Raw genomic sequence first — 24,031 nt, forward strand, 5'->3', positions numbered from 1 at the left:
GCCGGCTTATCTGAGACTACTGCAGCACTTTGAGATTAATGCTTGGACCGAACCATCCCTTTACAGGGGACTTTCTTTCACGTTGCTTGTGCGTCTTCTCAAGCACCAAGGCTGCTTACTGCTGGCAGCGAGCCGCGTCCCTGGCCGAGGGAAGGCAACGACGTGTGGCTCCAGGTCCTGCCCGCCGGGTCCCGGCGCCTTGACACCCCCTTACAGCCCCTTCTAAAGCGGCAAAGGACAAACCCCACGCCGCTGCAGACCTCCGCCTCCTGTCTCGTTGAAGCAGCTGGCGGTTTGGTGACCTCCGGTTTCCGAGGCCTCTTCCTCACCGCCCTTGCAGCCGGCTAGCGCCAGCCTTCCCCCCCGCCCCGTACGCTCCCTGACAGCTGACATCCGGGAACGATAACCGAGAAGAAAACGTGTCCGTTGTAACGGTAAGTCCTTAGGAGGCACCGTCCGGGCCGCGGTGCCCGCCGGCAGCCTGTGCGACGGTGGTGCCGCGGGTCGCCTATCTCCGCGGCGCCGGGGGGGGGGTGCCCCCTCACCCCTGCCCCGCCATCGCCCTCCGCCCGGGCTCCAGCAGAGGCGCCGCCTTCCCGTCAGGCACCGGGGAACACCGGCTGGCGCCGGCGGGGGGAGAGCGAGCCTTCCCCCGGCGGGAGCGGGAGCTGGGGGGGGGGGCGGCTCAGCCGTCCCGTCAGGCACCGGGGCGGCGGCGTTGCCGTGTTTTTCCGTCAGGCAGCGGGTCGGGCGGGGCGGGGGGAGGAGGAAGAGGAGGAGAGACGGAAGCTGGGAGGCCGCTGAGGTACCGTCCCCGAAGGGCGTGCGGGGAGCGTCGGCTGTGCGGCGGGCGGGACGCGGGCCGGGGCATGGAGCGGTGGGTCGGGGCCGCCGGGGGCTGGGGCTCCCTGTGGGGAGCCGGCTGGGGCCGCTGGCCGGGCTGGGAGCTCTTGGCCGCCTGCGCGGTCATCGGCGCCGTGGGCTGGCTGCTGCGGCTGCTGGAGAGGAGGCCGGGCGGCCGCGGAGCGGCGGCGGCCATCTCCTCGCCGGCGCCCCTCTCCTCGCCGGCGCCGCTCTCTGCGGGGAGCCGGCGCTGCAGCGGGAGCCGCCCAGGTGAGAGACGCGGGGGAGGTCGGCGGGGGGTGGCGCTGCCTCTCGCTCTGCGGGAGCAGAGCCGGCGGGGCGGCGGGCTCCGCCCGGGGAGGCCTGCGGACGCTCGGCCTCTCGCCCTGCCGGCCTCCGCGGCCCCCGGAGTCCTCTCCCACGGGCGGAGCTCGGGGGCGGCCGGCCGCGGGCCCCGCCGCGGCCCCGTTCCCTCTTCCTCACGGGCGGTCCCCGGCGCTGCCCTCCGCTCCCGTCGCACGCCTCCGCCCCGCTTAGGGCGGCAGGGGCGGCTGCTGCCTGCTCCGCCCTTCTCACGCGTCCCTGCTCTTGCTCTCTCGGTCCTCTCCCACGCCGAGCCTGCCTTCCCTTGCTAGCTCTAGAAATACACGTTCGTTCCTCCTTCCCGAGAAGTCGGCCTTTCCCCTCCCCCCCCTTCTTCTGGTCGTGGCTTTCCCGTAGCTTATTCCAAGTTTGTTTTGAAGTTCTCTTTCTGCCACGTAGTTCGTAACTGTTGGCTAATTTGGCAACAGGCAGTATAAATACCGGATTCCGTAGCCACAATTATTTTGGCATGTGCAAATCCTAGCAGTCAAAATATAGCCAAAGATGGGATATGTCTCATTTAATTCCTGCCTCGAAAAGAAAAAAAAAAAAAGTCTGTTTTCTTACATTGCTCGTTTACTGAAAGATAGATTTACTCAGCAGATTTGCTGATGACACCACGCTATGTGGTGTGGTCGACACGCTGGAGGGAAGGGATGCCATCCAGAGGGACCTTGACAGGCTTGAGAGGTGGGCCCGTGTGAACCTCGTGAAGTTCAACAAGGCCCAGTGCAAGGTCCTGCACGTGGGTCGGGGCAATCCTAAGCACAAATACAGGCTGGGCGATGAGTGGATTGAGAGCAGCCCTGAGGAGAAGGACTGGGCGGTGTTAGCGGCTGAAAAACTGACTATGAGCCAGCAATGTGCGCTCACAGCCCAGAAAGCCAGTTGCGTCCTGGGCTGCATCAAAAGAAGTGTGGCTCGCAGGTTGAGGGAGGCGATTCTCCCCCTCTGCTCTGGTGAGACCCTACCTGGGGTACTGTGTTCAGCTCTGGGGCCCCTAGCATAAAAAAGACATGGACTTGCTCGAGCGGGTCCAGAGGAGGGCCACAAAGACGATCGAGGGGGCTGGAGCACCTCCCCTATGAGGACAGGCTGAGAGAGTTGGGGTTGTTGAGCCTGGAGGAGGGAAGGCTCCAGGGAGACCTTAGAGCAGCCTTCCAGTACTTAAAGGGGGCCTGCAGGAAAGATGGGGAGGGACTCTTTAAAAGGGAGTGTAGGGATAGGATGAGGGGTAATGGTTTTAAACTGAAAGACGGTAGATTTAGATTAGATATTAGGAAGAAATTCTTTACTGTGAGGGTGGTGAGGCACTGGAACAGGTTGCTCAGAGAAGTTGTGGCTGCCCCATCCCTGGCAGTGTTCAAGGCCAGGTTGGATGGGGCTTTGAGCAACCTAGTCTAGTGGAAGGTGTCCCCGCCCATGGCAGGGGCGTTGGAACTAGATGATCTTTAAGGTCCCTTCCAACCCAAGCCATTGTGTGATTTAAGGAGTAGTGGAATTAAATAATATTGCCATCCTTAAAAGTCAGTCATTCATTCTCACTTGGTACTGGTCTTAATTTTTTTGGAAACGGATTTTGCTGTTTCATACTGATGCAGTAAGACGAGGGAAAATACATCTCTTGCCCATTCTTCCAGATTCTGGTTGATTTGGAAGAAGCCGCGAACATGCATTTGTTGTTAAAACAGTTATATTTGTAAAGCCGCTAAAGGTAGGTTGAAAGATCTTGTGTGCTAAACTAGAAGAGGTAGCTGCGTCAGTGCTGGTTGTACTCTGGATCATCTGAAGTTACATAAAATGCATTTTAAGGTTCAAATAATCACCTTTTGCACCTGCATGTAGCAAATGATCGAAGGACTATCTTAGGCAATTGCTATTTCTCAGGTTTGTGAGTCACACCGTTTGTTTTGGACAGATCAAAATAGGTGATGCCGTTGAAAATTAATAAATGCTTATGCATCTTAGCTGAAAGCTTACTGTCAGAACGCAAACGTATTTCATGAAAGTTCTGTGTTGTCATTCCAACAATGTTTTTCCTGTTTCCACAGCAAGCTTATTGTAGAAAACTCTCTGTGCTAACAGTAGATCTTAGACCAAAGATTGATTTCTTCACTGTTGGTCTGCTTTATTATTTCAGTCTGATTTAGTTGTGCCTGAGTTGTAATGGACAGATGAAAGAAATACTTTTTCTGACATAGATGAGGAATAAAATTTTAGACATCAAGTTCTCTCAAAACATAAGATACCAGAGAAATCACTTCTTCATGACATTTTTTACTTAACCACAAGCCAAGAAGAAAGATTTTGTGTGTGCCTGCATACTCCACATACATGAATTACACATATGTAAGGGTTTGCTTTTCTGCAGAATGATTGTGCTGGTTCTGAAGCCTAAAAATAGGAGCATTTCCTGAGTTATTTCTTTAAGGCATTGTATTACGTTGGCTCTTTTAAAGTGTTTTCCTTGAGTTGTTTCTGCAATAAACTTTCTTACCTCTGAGTTTTCATCTTTATTGTGTTTTTTCAGTTATGCAATCTCAAAAAGAAAATCCTTAGAATAGCAAGTTTTGATATTCTTATAATTGACTTCAGGGCCATGTTTTATCCCTTGATTAAAACTTAATGGCATGAAATTAATTTAAAAAAAATACAGGATTAAGAACCAAAAATAGGTGAGAAGATACTTCACATCTGTCTTTGCAGTCTTGTGGGCAAGTCAGATAATCGTAACCATGAGGTTGCTTGGAGGTTCGGGAATAATAACGGAACTAGAATACTTCAGGGAGGTAGCTCAGCAGCATCAACTGTGGCTTTGCCACAGTTTGTGGGTTTTTTTTAAGCTGAAATACTGTTGTTTCCCATAGTTTCAGTGAGGTTCTAGTTAATATTTATGAAGTACTCAGGGACTGAGGTATGTTCTCTAACCACAAGATATTTAAAATCGGACATTCAGAAAAAAGAAATGACTCTCAAAGGAAATGGCCCTCAAAGAAAACAACTGTTGAACTCGCGTAACTGTCAAGTTGTAAAAATACTTGAAAACCTGCTTGAAGTTTGGCATTAACATCTTTTCCCATAGTATTTCCTATTAGTAGAAATGTAATAGTTTTCAAGTCAGATTCCAGTGAAAATTTTACTTGGCTATATTGACTATTGCTGAAAGTTACGAAAACTGCTGTGTGCATTTGGGGTTTTTAAATATATGAAGAGTTTGGTTCTTTACCAGCTTAATCCTTGGGTAATTTAAAAAGCAAAATTGTCTATTTTTTTGGCATATTTTGTGATGCTACTGTTGGCCATACACGTGGAAAAATAAGGGAGTTTGACTATACTGTGAGTCTATGATGAAGATGCAATTTTGGAGTTACTTCTGAGTTTGTACGCTCTTGACAAAATTAATAATTAACTTACTAGGATCCAGTATTTAGAGCACTGCATCCCTGCTGTGTTAGGGTGCAGCCATTCACCGTTCCAGCCTCAGTTTCCCAGACAAAGGTTCTTGCCCATCAGAGTGGATGTTCTGACTCATGTTAAGGACTGCTTGTGCACCCTGTTCATAAGCAGGAGAGCTCAGAAGTTGCAGACATTTCTCATACTGCCATGTGCGTCCACAAATGTGCTTTTGAGGAGATTTAACTTAAAATTACAGGTGATACTGACTTCATACCTGGGAGATTGCTTTGTCTCTGATGGAGTAAGATTAGGAGTTGTGTTATTCCAAAAAATGGCACGATGAAAAAAATAGAAATCAATTCATGTGGAAAAGCTGCAAATGTGTGTTCCGGTAATCTTAATTTTCATAAAGTGAGGATGAAACCTGCAATTGAAAATAAAGTTGAAAAAAAGTGATTTGAAAACCTAATGTTTAGACAACAAAGTAGCACATCCTACAGAGGCGGCAAAAAAACTCACCATAAAGACATTTGCTTTACATAAAGGAGTAGTCTTAGCTGAATTTCTGATTCTTGTCTTGGTATGCAAATACAACCTTTCAAATAGCTTTTTTACTTCTTCCTTTTGCTTAGCAATAATGTGCTTGAATTGGTACTAAAAAGCCATACACACCTCTGCAAACCAGTATAACCCATAAAATGGCTAGGTGGTAAAGGAAGGGTCAATTTAAGGAGGGAGCGAAAGCAAGCTGAAGGAATACGACACCCTAATCATTTCTATCCTAAAGCTGTCCTTTCCAAATAGTGTACAGCCAGAAAAAGTCACAGCCTTTGTGGAGATACATGGGTGCAGTATCTGATAAAATAATTTTAAAGCTTCTCATGTGTTTGAGCTGCCAAACCCTATATTCTTCAGTTGTGTTTTTCACAGCAAGAAATTTGTATTGGCATCATGTTGGTTTTCGTATCTTCTCACTGACCAGTGCAGAAGCTTTAAGTGTGTGGATTATATGGAGGGAAGCGAGCTGGGGGACTTGTAGTAGCATACCGGAGAGAAGGATTTTTCTTTGGAAATGGAGCAATTCTTCCAGCTCCTGCCCTTTGTCAGAGAGGGAACTCTGAAAAGATCAGCTGTTCTTGTCTTTTGGCTCTTTGCTCTCAAAATGGGGGCTGGAGCCTTGCATCATGGCCAGAGATAGGCTACCCTGGTTGCTGCATCATACTTATGCTTGATCCTTTTGACAGCTAGAAATTCTTAAGGAAATAATAGAAATAGTACTGTGCTTTTAGCTGTAGGTGCTGCCTAACCAGAATCTCGTTACTGGGGCTAACCAGTCATCATGATGTTCTATTCCATTATGTACACAGATTGTGCCTTCTTGGCAGGAATCAAATATTTCTCAGCCTGTCATAAATTTTAATGCATAAATATTCTGGATTGAATTTTCACTCCAAAAGAAATCTGAAAAGGACAAACAAGAATAAAATGTAAGCTGTAAATATTCTTCCAAGTAGTTGTAAGAGGAGAGGAAATAAACTCTTGGTATAAGTCTGATAGCTAAAAAATGTTTTTAATGAGTTGAAAACTATTTTGTCTTCTCTGCAACTGTGATGATCTCTTCAGAATCAGAGAAATTCTTATGAGATATTTTTTTCCTTGGCTTTAATACAGCATTTAAATAGCAGAAAAAAAGTGGTTGTGTTCTTTAGTTTATCTGCTCCCTTTTTTGCCTTTCCTATAGGTGAAATAACAATGGATGCAATATTATGCCGATTGAAGCAGCTTACCCCTGATGAACTTAGAGAAGAAATTGTAAGAGCAGGACTGAAATGTGGGCCCATTACCTCAACTACTAGGTTTATTTTTGAAAAAAAATTGGCTCAGGCATTATTGGAGCAGCAAGGAGCGTTGGAGGGAAAAGGATCTGCTCTATCAGAGGAAGCTGGTGGAAATGTCCCATCTGGTAGCAGCCCAGCAGAAGCACAAAAGGCTTTGAAAACTACAGCAGTGAATTACAACGGTCATGGAAGTGTTTCCGAAGAGGTAGACTTTGGGTACTGTGTAGGTCTGAACCCTCCAGAAGAAGACGCTGTAATGCACATGAACTGTTCAGCTCCAGTCTGTGGAGCAGGATGTGTTGGTTCACAAGTTAGTACTCAGACACCGTCCAGAGATCCTCCACTATTCTACGGTGTTTGTCCAGTTTATGATGACATATTGGCAAGGAATGGTAAATATTAATTTCCTTTATTTCCAATGATAAGCATTTTACAATCATGTCTAAATAGACCTTTTTCTATATAGCAGGTGATACGAACACCACTGCGTTAGTATTTTAAGCATTGCTTGAAGTATTTTTTTTTCTGTAAATGGTATTTATTGGATCTTCTGAGGCATAGAAACACAGTTATAAGACATCGCAGGTGTTCTGCTATAATAGTTGATACACATGAGGATCCTCTACTCAATGTTGCTCAGAGGAAGAAAATTATTTCCTACTGCTATTCTCATACCCTTCCGGTGCCTTTAATCTCTCTCAAGAATAAAAAGTAATCCTACAAATAAGCAATCAAAAAACTATTTATACTATCATCAGTTGAAGCTTAAATTATCTCTTCTAACAGATTTCATATTTGCCTTTCTATCTTAATGCCAAATGGTATCTAGAGCATCAGTCATTCTTCACATTTTATTGATGAATACTGCAATAAGGAATTATTAAATTACCTAGTGGCAGAATTACAGTAGTGCATAATGGATCATTTAGTCAGAGACAGTGGTAAGTATTCTTTCTCATAAAAAGGATATTTGAACAAATTAGCGTTAATGCAAAAGGAGAGTAAAGAGGAGGATTAGATTAATGTCTAAGTTTCTATGTACAGGTCTTAAAGTTGTGACAGTGGATCACTTGCTTAGTTGATCTTTCTGAATAAGAGAACACGGAAAGTAATGCAGGGTGAATAAGCTCTGAGTCTGCTTTTCAGCCTGGATGTGAAACACTCGCCTGTTGAAGCTAGCCCATCTATTAAAAAAAGATGTTCAGCTAACATCAGGTGATATGTGTACAGTGTTTGGCTATTCATATCCACCAATATCTGGAGTGTGTAAAATTCTTCTACTCAGTTTCCGAGAGAGAAAATTTAAAATGACTTTTGATTCTTACACCATGTTTGGTAGAGAAACAGTTTGGGACCAAAGCTGGAAGGATAGCCTGAGAATTTTGTAATCTGTTTCTAGGAACAAATCTGAGATTATTGAAATAACTTAGCTTTGATTGTACTTTGTTGCAGAGAGAATACATGTTTATGAAGATAAAAAGGAAGCTCTCCAAGCTGTTAAGATGATTAAGGGTTCCCGTTTTAAAGCTTTTTCAAACAGAGAGGATGCTGAGAAATTTGCTAAAGGAATCTGTGATTATTTCCCATCTCCAAGCAAGTCCTCTTTATGTTTGTCTCCAGTGAAAATGGGATCATTTAACCGAGGTGAGGGTGTTCATCTGTGTACGGTAGATGCAATATACAGTCTGATAATTTTTTATGAGAGAAGCAACAACTGCATAACCAATATACTAATAACAGAAAAAATTTCAAAGGGTGAAGCATCTTAATAAATTGAAGTCCCTTTAGAGTGGTGGTGTTTAAGATGAGCTGCAAACAAATGTTACATCACAGCTCCAGAGCTTACTCACCCAGTAAAATCACTGTATAAATAGATATGACAACCAGTATTTAATTACATTTTTTTCTGTGAAATAAATTAGAAACAGGCAATAAAAAGCATATTTTCATTTTCTAATTGAAATCTGGTTTTACTTCTGTATAAAATGATACTGTCACTGGAGAAGTCATCCTTAAAGGTAATTGATGCTTTTCCAAGAAAGGAGCACTAAAGCTTATGTACGGAAATAAAGTAAGAAATAGAGGCTGTTGGAATCCTGCCATTTCTTTTATAAAGAACTACCACAGAAGTAAAATAGAGCCCCAGGAATCTATGCAAAGACTGCTTTTTGTCTTTTAAAGCATAAGGTTTGGCCTTCAATGTATGGTTTCTATGGTCTGTGTTATGATAAAGTTAACGGGTTACTTTCACAAGCAATTGTCGTTGTTGTGCGTCACATGAATTTTACACTAAAAAATATTGCTATTCTTCTAAAGCTGAAATGTTGGTAATGGCCTGCATAGATATGTTGCTTAGTGGTCTATGGTTATATTTGGTAGGATTTGATTTTACTTATGGACTTCAGGATTTTCAGGTTTAATAAGAAGCTGATAAAATTGCACAGTATATTAAACCTATATTTAATTGTAAAGTAAGTTTGTAAGTTCAGAAATAAAATGGTAAACACTGATCATATTTCGCGGTGTTCCCAGTTGCTAGATTAAAGGGACTCAGTAGTCACAGAACTGCAAAAGCAATTTTAATATTCAGAAATAATCTTATTTCTTGTTGAATTTTGCTTTTAAGTTTGGATGGAAGCAGATTGGTAATTTTAAAATTTACCAGTCCCTATTAAAGTCTGAAACAGTTTTACAAGTTTAAGTCATATTCTCCTCCCTCCCTATTACTAACTACTAGTATTTTTAAATGTCTTGTCATTGACCTCAATTTTTTTACTCCTGTACATTAAACATGCAAAGTTAATACATATTTTAGATTAAAAACTTATTTTCGTGGTCTGGGTATGAAAATAGTGATCACTGAAAAGAATGTATCTAGAAGCCTGTTACTTGTGTTTTGATAGATGGCTTATGTTCCCCTGAGACCGAAACTGCTAATAAGGAGAGAGCCAACAGTTATAAAAGTCCACGTACTCAAGATCTTACTGCTAAACTTCGGAAAGCGGTCGAGAAAGGAGATACAGCAACATTTTCAGAACTTATTTGGAGTAACCCTCGCTATCTGATTGGATCAGGAGACAATCCAACAGTTGTACAGGTGAAAAAAAAAAAAAAAAAGAAAAATCCATGTTCTGGTTTAGTGATTTAGCTTTGAGGCCTGATAAGCAGAACTGGAAGGAATGTTGTTTTCCTACTCTTCCTGCAAGATACCTCGTTTCCACCAGTGCAAAGTTTCTCAGTGTTTATTGATACTAGCTGAAAGCTAAGGGAAATGTGGCAGTTGTCTGTCTTGCGTAAGTCACCCATCATAACTGAGAGTTCGCTTTGCTCCAGAAGAGCTAGAGTAAAGAAACTGAGTATGCAGTTCTTTAGGGGAAGAATAGTTTTATCCAGTAGTGAAAGAATAGTCTTGTCTTTGTATAGTATTTATCTCCTCCAAGTAATTCCAGTCTTTTTAAAATAGAATGATTTTAAGGAACAGGGTAGTGCCTAGGCTGTAACTAGGTGTTCCTACAACACTGCTGACCTAGGCACCACCATTAAATTTCAAAATGTGCTCTGCATCTAAAATCCACGTATAAGGTACCATTTAGCACAGGCTGACCATCTTACTTTAACAAATTACTGCTATCAGACCAGCTTTGTGAAGTTGTTGAAATTTTGTATGTAATACATTACAGCAAGCTGAATTTTATATATATATGCACACCCATTTTCCTGCTCTTTTTATACACTGAACTTCCTATCTCCTTTTATTATGTGTATCTTAATATACCTTCTTTGCCATGTTTTTGCCCTAGATGTAAGAAAAGACTCTAGCTGAGTATAAGAACAATGTTGTAAGAATAATGTGGGTACAAAGATGCAGAAGTCTTTACAATATCATATAATCTACTGCAGTTCTGAATGTTTATGTACTGTTTTGTAAACATCTTTTTCTAATAAAATATTAAGAAACAAAAATCTAAATATAAGACTCAGTGTGGGAACCTTTGGTTTTTCACAGTTAAATTAGTTAAGTGTATGGGTGTCAGAAAGCTGGTTAGATTTCAGTTCATTTTAATGTTTGTCTTTTTTTTTTTTTTTTTTTTTTTTTTTTTTTCCATCAGGAAGGGTGTAGGTACAATGTCATGCATGTTGCTGCCAAGGAGAATCAACCTGGTATCTGCCAGTTATTACTGGACACTTTGGAAAATCCTGAATTTATGCGGCTTATGTATCCAGATGATAATGATACAATGTTGAAGAATCGCATCCAATATATCGTTGACCTTTACCTTAATACACCAGATAAAATGGTAAGATTTTGAATGTTTGTCAGTTTCTTCTTATTATGGACACAACTGGAAGGTGTTAAGGATGTGTAAGGAAGAAGGAAAGAGAGTAGAAGGGGATGCTTCCAGCAGAATGAGCTATTAATGAGTTTTGTGGGTTATAATAATCATTATTCTACAGTATGGTGGGAAAACTATTAAGAGCCCTGATAATTAGTCATGACATTTACTTTTTCCATTCTAAATAAAATACATGGGATTGACTTTTATCATGTTTCCAAATGCTTGTGAATTTTCCCTTTTTCCCAATGCAGGGATTTGATACTCCATTGCATTTTGCCTGCAAGTTTGGGAATTTGGATGTTGTTAATGTGCTTACCTCACACCCAGCTATTGTAAAAAATCCAAGAAACAAATATGATCAAACTCCAGCAGAAGTAAGTCTCTCCATGTCCACAACAAAACCAAAAATGTTATCCTAATCAGTATTTTTCGAGTTCAAACATTTACTAACTACTGTAGATAGAAGGCTTGTAGTAAGATAGTAGTGTCATGATTAGAGTGTAAATCTTTGATAACATTAAAAATATTTTATGTTGATTGTATCTGGGGAAAAGTTCTAGGTTTTATAATTCACTGCCTTTTCTTTACAGTATCCATTTTATGGATTTGGATGTATTTTAGTGGTTTGTTCTACTATGAATTAAAAGTACTGAATGAGATGGGTAGAGGCCAATAATGTGACTATTCAAAAAGAACACACATTGCAATTGATTTGAGATGGATGTCTTATGCTTTACTAACAAACAACTAAAATTATATTAACAGGTAGTTTGTGAAAGAAGCAAGAATAAATCTGCAGAATTGAAAGAAAAACTAAGAGAGTACTTGAAAGGTCTGTATTCAGAGTTTTATACTGTATCAGGCATGTATTTTGGCTCTTTGCTGTCTTCCATTCTGTTTGCTTTCTGTACCATTCCCGTTCATAAATGATGCTACTGTACAGTGCTGTGAAAACCAAAGAGAAACTCTAAAACTGGCAAGGAACAAAAAGCTTTACTGTCTTTTAAATGACATGGTCAGAACTCTTACTGTATGGATCACAAGGTTATCCTCTTAGCTCTGTAACGTAAGCATGGCCGTTATTTTATTCAGTGAGGCTGAAGCAGAAAGTATAATCTAAAAGCGAACAAAAGATCTTTACAGAGCAAGAGATTTATTTGTCACGCTAGGCAGTCGTGTAATTTCTTTGACATAGAACTTTTCACTGTTTTGTCACATGTGGGTTTAGGCATTTGCAAAAGGAGGCTTTGAAATTTGTTGAAGACCCTTAGGGAAGGGATATATCTATCAATTCAGGTATTTTTGTATTTGAGAGAGAAGGGAGCCTGTACTACAATACAATCTGTAAGCAGGCAATAAATATTGAAATAGTGAGTTTGAATTACAAGTAGTTTTACTAATGAAATAGTCAGATGGTTATGTATATGGGTGTATTGATATTCTAGGAAGAAGCAGCAGGCTAATGTAACATAAACTTCTTAAGAAAGCTTTGTATTATTTATTTTAGGTCGATACTATGTACCACTCTTGAGAGCAGAAGACAATTCCTCAGCTCCTGTAATTGGTGTGCCGTGGTCACCCGATCAGACAGATGATAGCCCCCAAAGAACTTTATCTAAATACACTGGCAGCCCCAAAGATCCAGTGTTGTCGATAAGAGCTTTTGCAGGCCCCATGAGCCCCTCAAAGGTAAGGAGACAACTTCATATGTAATGCCTGGGTTTTTTTTCCTTTTTATTAATAAAGAACCGTTAGAAGATCCACCTACGGTTCGTTGTGTGGTGTAGCTTGCTCCTGATACAGATTGTGGCGCTCTCTTTCTTGAAGAGATCTATCTTCCTCTATAGAAAAGGAGAAACACAGAAACTTGTAAATATTTTTTATTTCTGAAAACAGAAACATGGTGTAAATAAGAAGAGTGGAAGTTCAGTCAAAAGAAAGTTGTTCTTTTCTTTTTTCTATTGGAATCTATTCAAAGACCACTCTCTGACAAACCTTTTGTTGTCTTACAGATAATTGCTCTAACTTTCTAATCTGAAACAAAGCATTTCAATGTGGCTATGAATTGGTTTAAAAAAATCTTAACTATATCTTTATCTCATTTCTAGAAACTGACACTGGATATTAGAAGCAGTTAAACACCTCTTGTTCTTGAATTAACAATATATTTTTCTAAATGGAGAAACTGACGATCAAGTAGTAGGTGTTCGGATACTTTTGGAAAAGTATTGATTGTATAGTAGAAAAACAAAATCTTTAGTTTTCAGGAGGAATACTTAGGTACCAGTTAAATGTATTATAAACTTAATAGGCATTTCTTTAACTCATTTGTTTAATATGAACAGGCTGGAAGTATGACAGCTTTAGAAATGGTGAATAAATACAGTTGAGGACTTTCTGTCATCTGATGCTTGAATTCTTCAGGACTGAGTTTTACCAAAATGCTTATTGCTTTTTCTTCTAAATATGCTCGTTGGTCAATTTTCTGTTCACCTGACAGAAATGTAAATACATTCTGTACTTTGAAAAATTTTACCTAGGGTGTAAACAATGCATTATTTTGATTGCTGACAGATACTTTTAATGTCTGAATGTAATTCTTAGTCGTCATTGCTGATTTTTGTCATATAAAGGCATAAAGTTTGGGAGTTTACAAAAATCCATTAGTTTATTCCCTTTAGGAGTTCAAATTCAAAATTCAAAATAGACAGCAAGGATAGGTTCTAATAATTGTAGCAAGTCTGTGGAATTAAATATATACATACAAAAATATCACCTTTGCATCCTAGAAACCAGTGACCAGAAGAGCATTTGTAATTAAATAAAATTATAATGACGTGGCAAAATTATAAGATATACTTCTCTTTCCTGCTGCACTCAAATTAAAACCAGGCAGACTTGGTATCTGTACAGTTGACTTTAAGATGGTTGTACATTATGGTGCTTACTCTCTTTTAATAAGCAGTTATGAGATCCAAGTAACCAGTAATACTGGGACGAGTAACCTTAGATCCAATATGAGATTCTTCATAGCCAGAGTTGAGCACTACTTGTGGCAGAACTTGAGTTGTTTACATGTAGACAGCAAACAGCTAAGTATCTTCTAGACCTATAGGCAGACATTTAGCCAGCAGTGATTCAGCTTCATATTGTGGGGAGTGGGTTTTTTAAATTATTTCTGTTTTTTAAAGGCTGAAGAATTTCGTAGGCTTTGGAAGACTCCACCTCGAGAGAGAGCTGGCTTCTTTCACAATGTCAGGAAATCTGATCTGGAGAGAGGTGTTGAAAGAGTTGGAAGGTATCTAAAAGAGTATCAGTGTGAAAAATTAGCAATAGACAGAGCTATTAAAAGCAAAAGACTTGTGCTGAGAGTAGAGCTATTACTTACTGAACAATATCTTAGGGCAAAAGCTACTGGCAGAAATATTTTATGAAGTATATTGTAGTTGGATTTTTACTGTATTTTTGTGTAAACAAAATAGCTAAAAATGTAAGATCTAGCTTTCTTAGCTTTGGAAATAAAGATATTTTAACTGTTATTGATGGTATGTATAGAATGCTTTTCTCAAACATTTACTTGCCTAATTTGTCAGAAGATGTAAAATTACGCATAGCCTACTTTTTCTGTAAAATTGAGGGATTGTTCAAAAGATAGCAGAATGAAAAGATCCTAATACAAATGTGCTGCTTTTTAAAAGCTGTGTGTTATGGTATGTGTCCTTGCTGTTAAAATACCTTGTATCAGCAATATATGGAAAAAACATACTTTGTTAAAAGCTGATTAGATTTCTTTCTTTAAAATAACCCCTCACTTCCTCCTATCTTCTCCCATTCCCAAATAGAAAAAGCTATTGAATGGAGTAGCATTCAAATTATGCCTACATCAGTGGAGATTCATCTCTATCAGATGTCAGCTTAAAAATAGCAATATTTATGGTGCTAACTGTAAGAATAGTAGATTAAATTTGAAAAACATTCTAGAAAAAATCAGATGATACCATGTTTGCTAAGGATGTGTATGTCGCTTTTGCAGACTGTTGATTGTTGCAGAATTGTGTTGCCTAGTTGCACATTTGTACTCCTATTAATAGCTGATAAAATGTGTTCAGAAAAGTTATTGTCAAACTAATATTTATGTCTTCACAAATGATTCGTTTTATTTTATTTATTGCAGGGAGTTAGCTCATGAACTGGGGTTCCCGTGGGTTGAATACTGGGAATTTCTGGGCTGTTTTGTTGATCTGTCTTCCCAGGAGGGGTTGCGAAAATTAGAAGAGTACCTGAGTCATCGGGAAATGAGCGAAAAGGCTCAGCAAGAAACAGGGGAAAATGAAACTTGCAATAGATACAAAACTCCACATCCTTCTGGTAAGAAAAGGGCAAATGCTACAAACAACAGGTTGTACCTAGGGAGAAGAGGGAGAGAAAAAGCTTGGTGCCCAGGGGAAGTACTATTCACCTGTTGTGGTTTCTATTATTAATCTGTTATCCAAACAGTCTGATTATAGTATTGAAAAAGTAGCTAACAACACTGTGAACATAGGAGAATTAGAACAGACCTCGTTAGATGTTTGTTATCTTTCATATGGAGTACTTCATTTGATTGTAGCCCCCAAACTAAATTCCTGTAAGAAAACCTTTATCTTCAGTATGTTTTTACTTGGAGCATTTGGGAATTCGCCTTATAGAATTTTGTAAGCCACAGATACAGAATAAATAACTTTTTAAAATAAAGGAATAGTTCTTTACAGTTGGGGGTGAAAGACACCCTGAACAAAACCCAGGAAAGCTTTTATACCTTCCTGGACCGCTGCTTGCTATGTGTTTATGGAAGGCTCACACTAGTCCCAAATCTTTGTGTTTCTTCCTCCTCTCCTGTGCAATTGTAGATGCGAAGGGGCTCTGGTACTGGAATAAACCTGGCCCGAGAAGACCCTGAAGGGTAGTCATTGGACTAGTCATAAGCCTTTGTGCTTTGGAAGAGATGAAAACTTAAGCTATTCTATATTAGTAACGTTTTCCTACGCTGTTTTGCTTTATCCTGACTTTATCCTTTGCTGCTGGTTAATGATTGAAGTGAGGAGCGTAGGAAATACAGTTCTCGGATGACTAGGATATAAAAGGTTATTTGCAAAAAAAATACAGCCCTAATGTTGTCATTTTGCATTTGTAACTTTAGTTAGGTTAGTTCATGCTGCTGTATAAAGAAAATTAGAGAGGGCTTCAATAAATAGAATAAGCCATAAAGTTTGCGTATTTGTTCCTAGTTTATTTGATTGGCATTCTGTTGAAAGTCTTTTTATGTGTTGCTCTTATTAAAATTGTTTACAGGCAAGAGTAAAAAATGCTGCAATTCTATTTCTGTTGGAGCATTTTTGGATGAGGATGATGATGACATGAGCTTAGAAGAAATTAAAAACAGACAAAATGCAGCACGGAATATCAGCCAACCTATTGTGTCCAAAGAACCTAGCATTGATGCTATTGGAGATGCTGAGTGTGATATCTTGTCAATGGAGCGTACAGTAAACATTATAGAAACATCACGTCACCCCAGGCACTATGAAAAGGCAGCTTCTTCCAGCAAAAATGGATTTTGTAATCCTGTGTCCAGTGAAAGGATAATTAGTGACAGAAAGCATTTGCATGATGGAGAAGAATGCCTTGTATCGCCCGTTTCCAATTTAATGTCAGAATTTGAAAGCCTGTCATTCCAAGAGCAAGAGGTTGCAGGAGAATCGAATGAAATCACTGAGAAAACTGCGAATGAGAGAATTCTGGGTGAAGGAACAAGTCAGGTGAGAATATCCAAGGACCATCTGGATAAGACCTGCTGTGCAGCTTCACTGGCAAGTTCTTCTGAGCCAAGTGTTACAGGTAAATTTGGAGAGACCAAGTTAAGGACAGAACACAAAATACCATCAGAAAAGGAGAGACAGTCCATGGAATCTGGAATTCAGACTAATGAGGCACAACAACGTCAAGAACTTTCTTCCCAGAAATTTCTTTTGAAGGCTTCACCCGCAAATGACAATTCTAAGAATTTATTCCTGCTTGGGTAAGAATTGTCTTTTTAACACTTATTTGTCCTTTAGTTTATGTATGCAAAACAAGAAGATTTTATAATATCACTGACAGCAAGGTTGAGATGATGTGGTACTAAGCAATACTAGTTGCAGTCAGCCTTCAATGATCATCTTAAAGCGCTTTGATGCTTGTACAGTAGCCATACAGTTTGCTTGCAACTAATTACCTGAATACCATATCTAAAACGGGAGGAAGAAGAGGAGAAGTCTTTGTTTCCAAATCAGTTTCAGTTAACTTTGCTGTTTACCATTCATCTGACGGGCTTGTGACTTCATGATGAGCCTGACTTAGATCAACAAAGCGTTTACTACACTCTTGGGATGTCCTCAGATTAAATTTTTGAAACTTTTTTTTAATGACACTACTGTGTAATAATGGACAGTCATTTATGTGTGGGCTTGCTGGAAAAAGTTGATAGAGAAGCTATGTTTATAGAGGTGCATGGATAATTTGTTTGCTTATATCAAAAATAAATGTTTTGGAATTGGGATGTTTTATTGCCTGAACAAATACATAGTTCTTTTTTCATCTAGTTCTGTTTATGTTCTAGGGAGCAGCCCTCGAAGCTGGATAGTGATGTCTTAGCAGCTATAGAAGCAGTAGAGATTGATCCACAGAAATACCCGATTATTAACAAATGGAAACATGCGGTGCAGTCGTACTCTTCATCTGACAGGCAAAGGTACTTCTGCAAATTCAATCAAATGAATTGAAATAAAATTTGTAGCTGGTCAGCTGCAGAACAGCTTGAATAGCTAGAATTTCAGGCCTTGTTGCTCACAAAAACTTGTTTTAAATATTTAACGGTATTAACTATTAGTGTGTTTCTGAAATTAATCACCAAGCTTTTTTGGCTGGTGTCTATTGATAAGGAAAGTTTACTGGTGCTGCAGTCAAATTCCTTCCATTACATTGCAGTTCCAAATAACTTCAGCATATCTATACAGACAAATCGGACAGAAAATGAAGGTCTCGAGAGTGTAAGTGTTTTCCAGTTGGCAAATGTCTGTTTGCTGATTTGGATCCTTCATTGGTCGTAATGGTATTTGTGATGTCAGTTGGTAATTCATCCCTGTTGCGAATGCAGTGCAAGAATGTTGTACTTAGGTTGTGCAGAGTGATGTTAAAGTGAATTTAGTAATCTTCAGGCACCTTTTTATTACTGTTTTTATTTTTACCCTCTATTACCCCAGTCCAAAGGAATTGTTAGTGTGAACAATGGTGTGTTAAGTTTTTAGAGAGAATGTCATGTTTTGCTAGACAAATAATGGAAGCACATTGCATTCGGTGGGACGCCTCAATATATGTTATGCCGTTTATACGTTTTGTTTTGAAGGCTGTTGCTTTTGGGGATGCAAAGCAACAGCTTTCATACAAGTGGCTGCTTCTGGTAATTGTATTAACATGAAGATTTATTTCCATTGGGACAGACATTGGTCAGAACACTGAAGAAAGTCCCTTGCTTAGACAGCCTACAATGTATATATATAGTCATGATAAAAGTTCTCAGAAAAGAAACAGATGACCTAGTGCCACACAACAGATTGGAAAGGGGGCAGGAACAGAAAGCCATCGAATGACTTTTACTGACTTCTATTTTTCTCTTGTTTCTTCTAGCTTTCTTAAATGCATGAAATTCCACTTATTATGAGAACTATTTCCATAAGAAGTTCTCAATATAGGCATTAAACATTAATTTTTCAAAACATGTTTTAAAGACAGAGCCTTCAAAGCTCTGTCAGAACTTGTGAGAATTTAAAAAATATAATTGGCTGGCTTTATTGGCCACAATATTGAGAGTAGGAGTTGGGAACCAGCAGCTGAGAAGTGCAACTGTGTTAAGTTAGCAGAGATTGGAGCAGGAGGAATGTTGTGGAGTTGAAACATGTGACAGGGCTGAAAAGTGCAGATGGTAAGTGGAAGGAGAGATGCTGCCCAGTGCTAAGCACTGGGAAAGAAAGAAGCTTTCTTCTGTCTCTGTTTCAAACAGTGCACTGAAATAGGGCCATTCAGTACAGTTTTAGAAAAAACATGAAGCTCACTAAGGTTTTTCTGATTTAAAGTGGAGTAGAAACAGGGAAATATTTTCGTATACCTGGCTGATACGGTGTCCTTGTACCACTTCACTTTTCAAAGTCAAATTCTCTTGTCCCCTGATTTTTGCAATTAATTTTTTGAAAGAAATAGGCTAATTGTAAGGCTTTTTTCATTCTTACTCCACTGTCTGAAAGGTCCAAGGTGTTCTTCCAAAGTGCTAAAATGTAACATAAGATTTTTAGGTGTAATCACTGTTCTATCACATAAGTAAAAGCGATTACTGTAATTATTTGCCAATGTCAAGGCTTGCTCTGTCAGCCTCCTTAATTTTGCAGTGCTACTTCTGCCAAAAGCAAAGAAATGACATACCAGATCACTTGTGTTTAGGTATGTAGGATTTTGACTGCAAAAATCAGACCTAATGATACAGATACTAGTAGGTCAGCCAGAAGAAAATTATTTTCAAAAGGTTTTAAATAAGCTGTGTGAATGCCTGTCTTCCGTAGTTGGGGGGGTGGGGGTGGGTATAGGTTGCGGGGGGGGGGGGGGGGTGGTTTCTTTATTTTTTAAAACCTTATAAGATACTTTAGCTTATAATGTGTTTTCTATAGTGGCTCATCTTAAGAAATTGCCTCACATATAAAAGAAAAAATAGATGCTAGAATAAACCTTTGGTCATTCTGCCTTGCTTAAGATAAAATTTAGAGAAAAAGGAAAGGTTTTTACAGGAAAGGGTTTTTAATTTAACAAAGGAAATCTTTTGCTCTGCTTTCAAAGAAATTTTAGATACTAGTTCTCACTTGATTTCAGAAAAAATCTGATACTTACTATATAGAAAAATGGCATTATTTCTGTGGCATCCAAACACAAAGATTATTTTAAAAAAGGAGAGGGAAAATCATGCTCAGCCGCAGCAATAGCTGCGGCACTAGCCAAAATCAGGTCAGCTTTGATTTTGATGCCTTTTTGTAGTGGGGGCATTGGACTAAAATTGCCAAGGTGTTTCACAAGCACCTGGTTCTTTTCTTAATGGCCATTTTGGAGCAAATGACATCTTACTGATGAGGCAACATGTCTACATACAATACGTTGTGCTGTCACTGTTTCTTCTCAGACCTGTCTCCTACCAGTTATGATTTTTCTCTGCTGGTGCATTATTTCTAAGATCTACAAGTGATACTGAGTAAAAGTACTGCTCTCCTTATTGCAGTTTTCTTAATAAAATGCAAAATGACTGATCGTTTCTTTCAGTTGGCCGAGTCCAGGACTAAAGGCAAGATTCAAGTCCCAAACCGTCGCTGCTGGCCTTCCAAATGCTTCAGTGTATTCGAATTCAGGAAGAAATAGTCCCATATCAGGAAGTCCAGGAAAATACGGCAATGCCGCCTCGTTCTCTCCAGACCCTGGGAGTCCCGGGCGCTACAGTCCAGCTGGTGTCAACCATGCTCTGTTAAAACTGCGTTATTTTTCAGAGCCTCCTGCCCGCTAAAATAGGATTCATCTTCCTGGGACTTCAAATATATTTTCATTGTTAGAGTGGAGGAAGAAACTACAATGTTACTGAAGTGACATGAGGTTTGTACTTGGCTATTTATTTTTCCTCAATTGAGGACAAGTGTATGTTAAAAGAAATTGAATATATGTCTTTATGCCATATACGAGATAGATTACTGGTGATATGCAAGAATTTAGTGACAGTCAGTGCGGTTGTCCAGTAGCTATGAATTAACCCTTGTTGCCAGTAAAGCAGCGAGCTGAACCTTTACTTAGAAATGGTGGTATTTTACTATCACCAGTTGTCATTATTGTAATGAACCTGTTAGCCCTCAACTGCGTTTCTTTTGCTTGGATAGTCTGGAGGAAGCACGTCATCAGTAAACAGAAATCTTATGAGAGGAAATTGATGGCAAGAAGTAAAATGTTCTTCTACTTGCAGGGGGAATGCTCAAAGTGAAAAGCCTAAAACAAAGCCTGGGTAGTGACAGCTTTCCACTACTGAGTATGAATGTGAAACCCTGTGCATAAACAGGAAGTAAGTGTTTATAGCCAGCAGTTTGGTCTAGACAGTTGAATATACACACACGCACACTCTATATATAATATATATATATGTGTGTGTATGTATGCACGTATTTACACAGAAAACCTTGAGTCTTTGCTTGTTCTGAGGCTGTTAAAAACACCGTGATATACTGAGTGCTTTAGTAAAGGGGCACTATAGAAATTACTGGTATTCCTTTAAATGTTAGTTTGAAGATTGAAAAAAAATAAATCTAAATATTAGCTGGTTTTTTTTCCCCACAGAAGCTTTTAACATTAGCAGATTTTAATAGTTATTACACAAAAGCACATCAGCAATAATTTCAGCAAATTTACCAGCAAGATACCTTAATGGTCTAGTTTGTAATATATTAGAATGGTAGCCAGTGACCCATGATGTGGCTCCTTATTTCCCAACTGTAAAGAGAGAGGAATAAGGACTAAAAATATTTTTATTGGAATCTAAGCTTTTATTACGTCTCTAGTCTTGATGTGGTAATGAGTTTTTGTTACAGCAGTCAATAATTTTATTCTTTAGCCTTCTGTTAGAATGACTTGTTTCGACAGCACGCTGCTGAGATTGAAGAATGCTTTTCAAAACTCAAGACAGTTTTCCGTATCAACCTTAATGGTTGTAATGGTTTGAAAGAAAGCTTCCAGAAACAGAGTTCTCTGGTGTCGATAGCGCTCCAGTTGTTAAAAAAAAAAAAAAGAAGAAGAAAGAAAAACCTATCTTTTGTTACAATGTAAATTGGATCAGAAAATTAAAATCTGCCAAGGCTGTGCTGGTAAAAAGGGATGGATTTGGATTCGCTGGTGCCACACAGTAAGTAGAAAGCAGGGAACCGCCTTGGACATCTGTAAGGGAAGTGCATGTCTGAAGAAACTCTAATTGTAGGCAGGTCGGTGCAGCGTGAGAGTGGTCAGTCCATTTACCACCTGTAGGTCTCACCGCTACAGAGGCTGGATTTAAGAATCCAGAGCTTGATAGGTTTGATGGCTGTCGCACACTGCGGAGTGACTGTTTCGTACACAAACTGTACACCCTTCAATAAGTTCATGATTTGGTACAAACCTAAAAACTGCACTTAATGCTTTGGCAGGCTTAATAGTGCCTTTTGTAACATATTTTTTTTAATTAGATTTGTGTTCTTTTAGAAGTTTAAAAAAAGTGGCATCCACTTACTATGGGCACATAAAATAGTTTTTCTTCTGGGCTTTCTGAACAGAACGTATTTTAATGTCTCTCTCTCTCTTTCTAAGTTTGATTATTTGGTGCGATAGCTCTCCACTGTGGGAGAGCATTCCTATTTTAGAAATTATTTTTTAAAAAAGGCTTATTTAGCTCTTTCTTTATAATTGAGCCTATTTCCAATGAGCTGGACATTAGAAAGAGCTACTTTACACAAATGACTGTCATTCAGTGATATTCCAGACAACAAGCTGGGGTGTGGGGGTGTCATTCTTCAAGAGGCATGTTAAAAAAACAAACAAAAAACCCAAAACCATAACCTGCTATATTACCAAGTATATTAACTGACTTTTTCATGAGGGTTTTTTGGGGTTTTTTTTTTCCAGTCTGGTTTTTGATGCAACAGTCTCTGGTCTCAAACAACGTTTGTAGGTCCCAAATTTCTACTTCTATCTAGTTTTATGTAAAAGGGTTTGGGGGGGTGGTGGTGTTAGTTTTGTTTTGGTTTTTTAAATAATTTAATATAAATGATGTCTTTGTCATTCTGGAGAAATTATTCAGATGATGAGTAACTGCCTAATACCATGGTAAAGCCAAATTCATGTGGCAAGTTACTGTGTGTGCAGCTGCTGTTCTCCACCCTGGTCCTTCTTGAGCTGTCATACAATGACGTTGCCCTTTTGATAAGAGTTTGTTACAGAGCTGGGAGACCAATACTAACACTCCAGTACTTTATCCTTTTTACCTTTATTATGCTTTGCTTTCTTTTTTTAATATTTAAATCTGTATTACTGGTATGTACATGTAGAGAAACACCACACACACACCCCCCTCCACCCGACCTACTCACTACACCACCAAACCCTTGCCTTTCACTTTGTAATATTGTTTCAGTTGGGTCAACAGAATTTTTTTTTTAACTGTTATATAATGTGCATTAGTCCAGTTGTACTGCATCTTAAGTCGTCATTTTTCTAACAATGTATTTACTTCAGCTGTTAAAAAAAAAATAGCAATTTATGTAGCGATTTGATCATTCATGATTGTGAAGAAGCTCTTTCACACTGAGCCTGTGGAGACACTTTAAATCAGATTGGTATTGCTTTAATTGTGTTTTCTTGGCCAAAAGTTCACTTATAAAGGTGCAAAAGATTAGTTGTGGGTTTTTGGTTTTGTTTTTTTTTTTTTTAATTAGCCAAGTGTCATGTTAAAAATACAGACTTACCCTACTTTCTATTAAAAAATAAATGAGTAGCTAAAAGTGTCACACTGTGTTTAGTGTATGGGGCATGGTGGTAAGTAGCTGGGTAGATACCATGCAAATCACTGATTTGTCTAGACTTCACACAACTACATCTATCTTTTGTGTGTGTGTGTACACAATGACATTGGATTATGCCACTGACGACTTAAAGAACAGTCTCAAACTATTTAAGACAGGAACTATGACACTGTAAAAATTATGTACTTACTTGATTTTAAATTTCATACCTTCTCCCTCACAACTTACTTAAGTAAGTGTCACTGAAAATGTTGGTAATTCCCATACATGTGCAAAGAGGCATTGTGTGTGGCCTCTGGCTGCCCACCAAGAACTTACTTATTGGCATGGGGGGGGGTGTAGAAGGGTATGTATGATGCAAGAGGGTATATGTATGTATGCACATACACAAATAAAAATGCACCGAACTTTCATCTTTCTTACTTGCTTTGGTGCTCCTGTTCCATGTGGTGATGAAACAGCCCTGTAACTCCAAAAATGCCCAGCCTAGAGTACAGCAGTCCTTTCTTGTATACTACAGTCCTTGCACACATGTCTCTATAGGTGATGATAATTAACTCTGAGCTAGCTACTCTCTCTAGTTTACATTTCAGCTATTTGGAGTTAAAAGGACAAA

The 24,031-nt window shown here is 39.4% G+C and overlaps 1 protein-coding gene across 3 annotated transcripts; it reads left to right on the forward strand.

Moving 5' to 3' along the window:
• Positions 1-757: 757 nt before the first annotated feature.
• ANKLE2 (ankyrin repeat and LEM domain containing 2) lies at positions 758-23,837 on the forward strand. Of its 3 annotated transcripts, XR_008236713.1 has the most exons (14): positions 841-1,113; positions 6,344-6,832; positions 7,893-8,084; positions 9,344-9,537; positions 10,550-10,738; positions 11,029-11,151; positions 11,543-11,609; positions 12,285-12,466; positions 13,969-14,075; positions 14,952-15,145; positions 16,109-16,835; positions 17,415-17,546; positions 20,153-20,476; positions 20,838-23,837. XR_008236713.1 is itself a non-coding variant. In XM_052797466.1 (13 exons), exons 2-13 carry the CDS (start codon positions 6,355-6,357, stop codon positions 20,388-20,390), a joined length of 2,823 nt encoding a protein of 940 aa, XP_052653426.1. In that variant the 5' UTR covers positions 758-805; positions 6,344-6,354; the 3' UTR covers positions 20,391-23,837. The 3 variants fall into 3 exon arrangements, 2 of the variants coding, with proteins under 2 accessions (XP_052653426.1, XP_052653425.1); XM_052797466.1 differs by lacking the exon at positions 841-1,113 and adding an exon at positions 758-805 and having other exon boundaries at positions 20,153-23,837; XM_052797465.1 differs by having other exon boundaries at positions 20,153-23,837.
• Positions 23,838-24,031: the final 194 nt, after the last annotated feature.

Source organism: Harpia harpyja, chromosome 9 (genome assembly GCF_026419915.1).
Source record: "Harpia harpyja isolate bHarHar1 chromosome 9, bHarHar1 primary haplotype, whole genome shotgun sequence".
NCBI classification, from domain to species: domain Eukaryota; kingdom Metazoa; phylum Chordata; class Aves; order Accipitriformes; family Accipitridae; genus Harpia; species Harpia harpyja.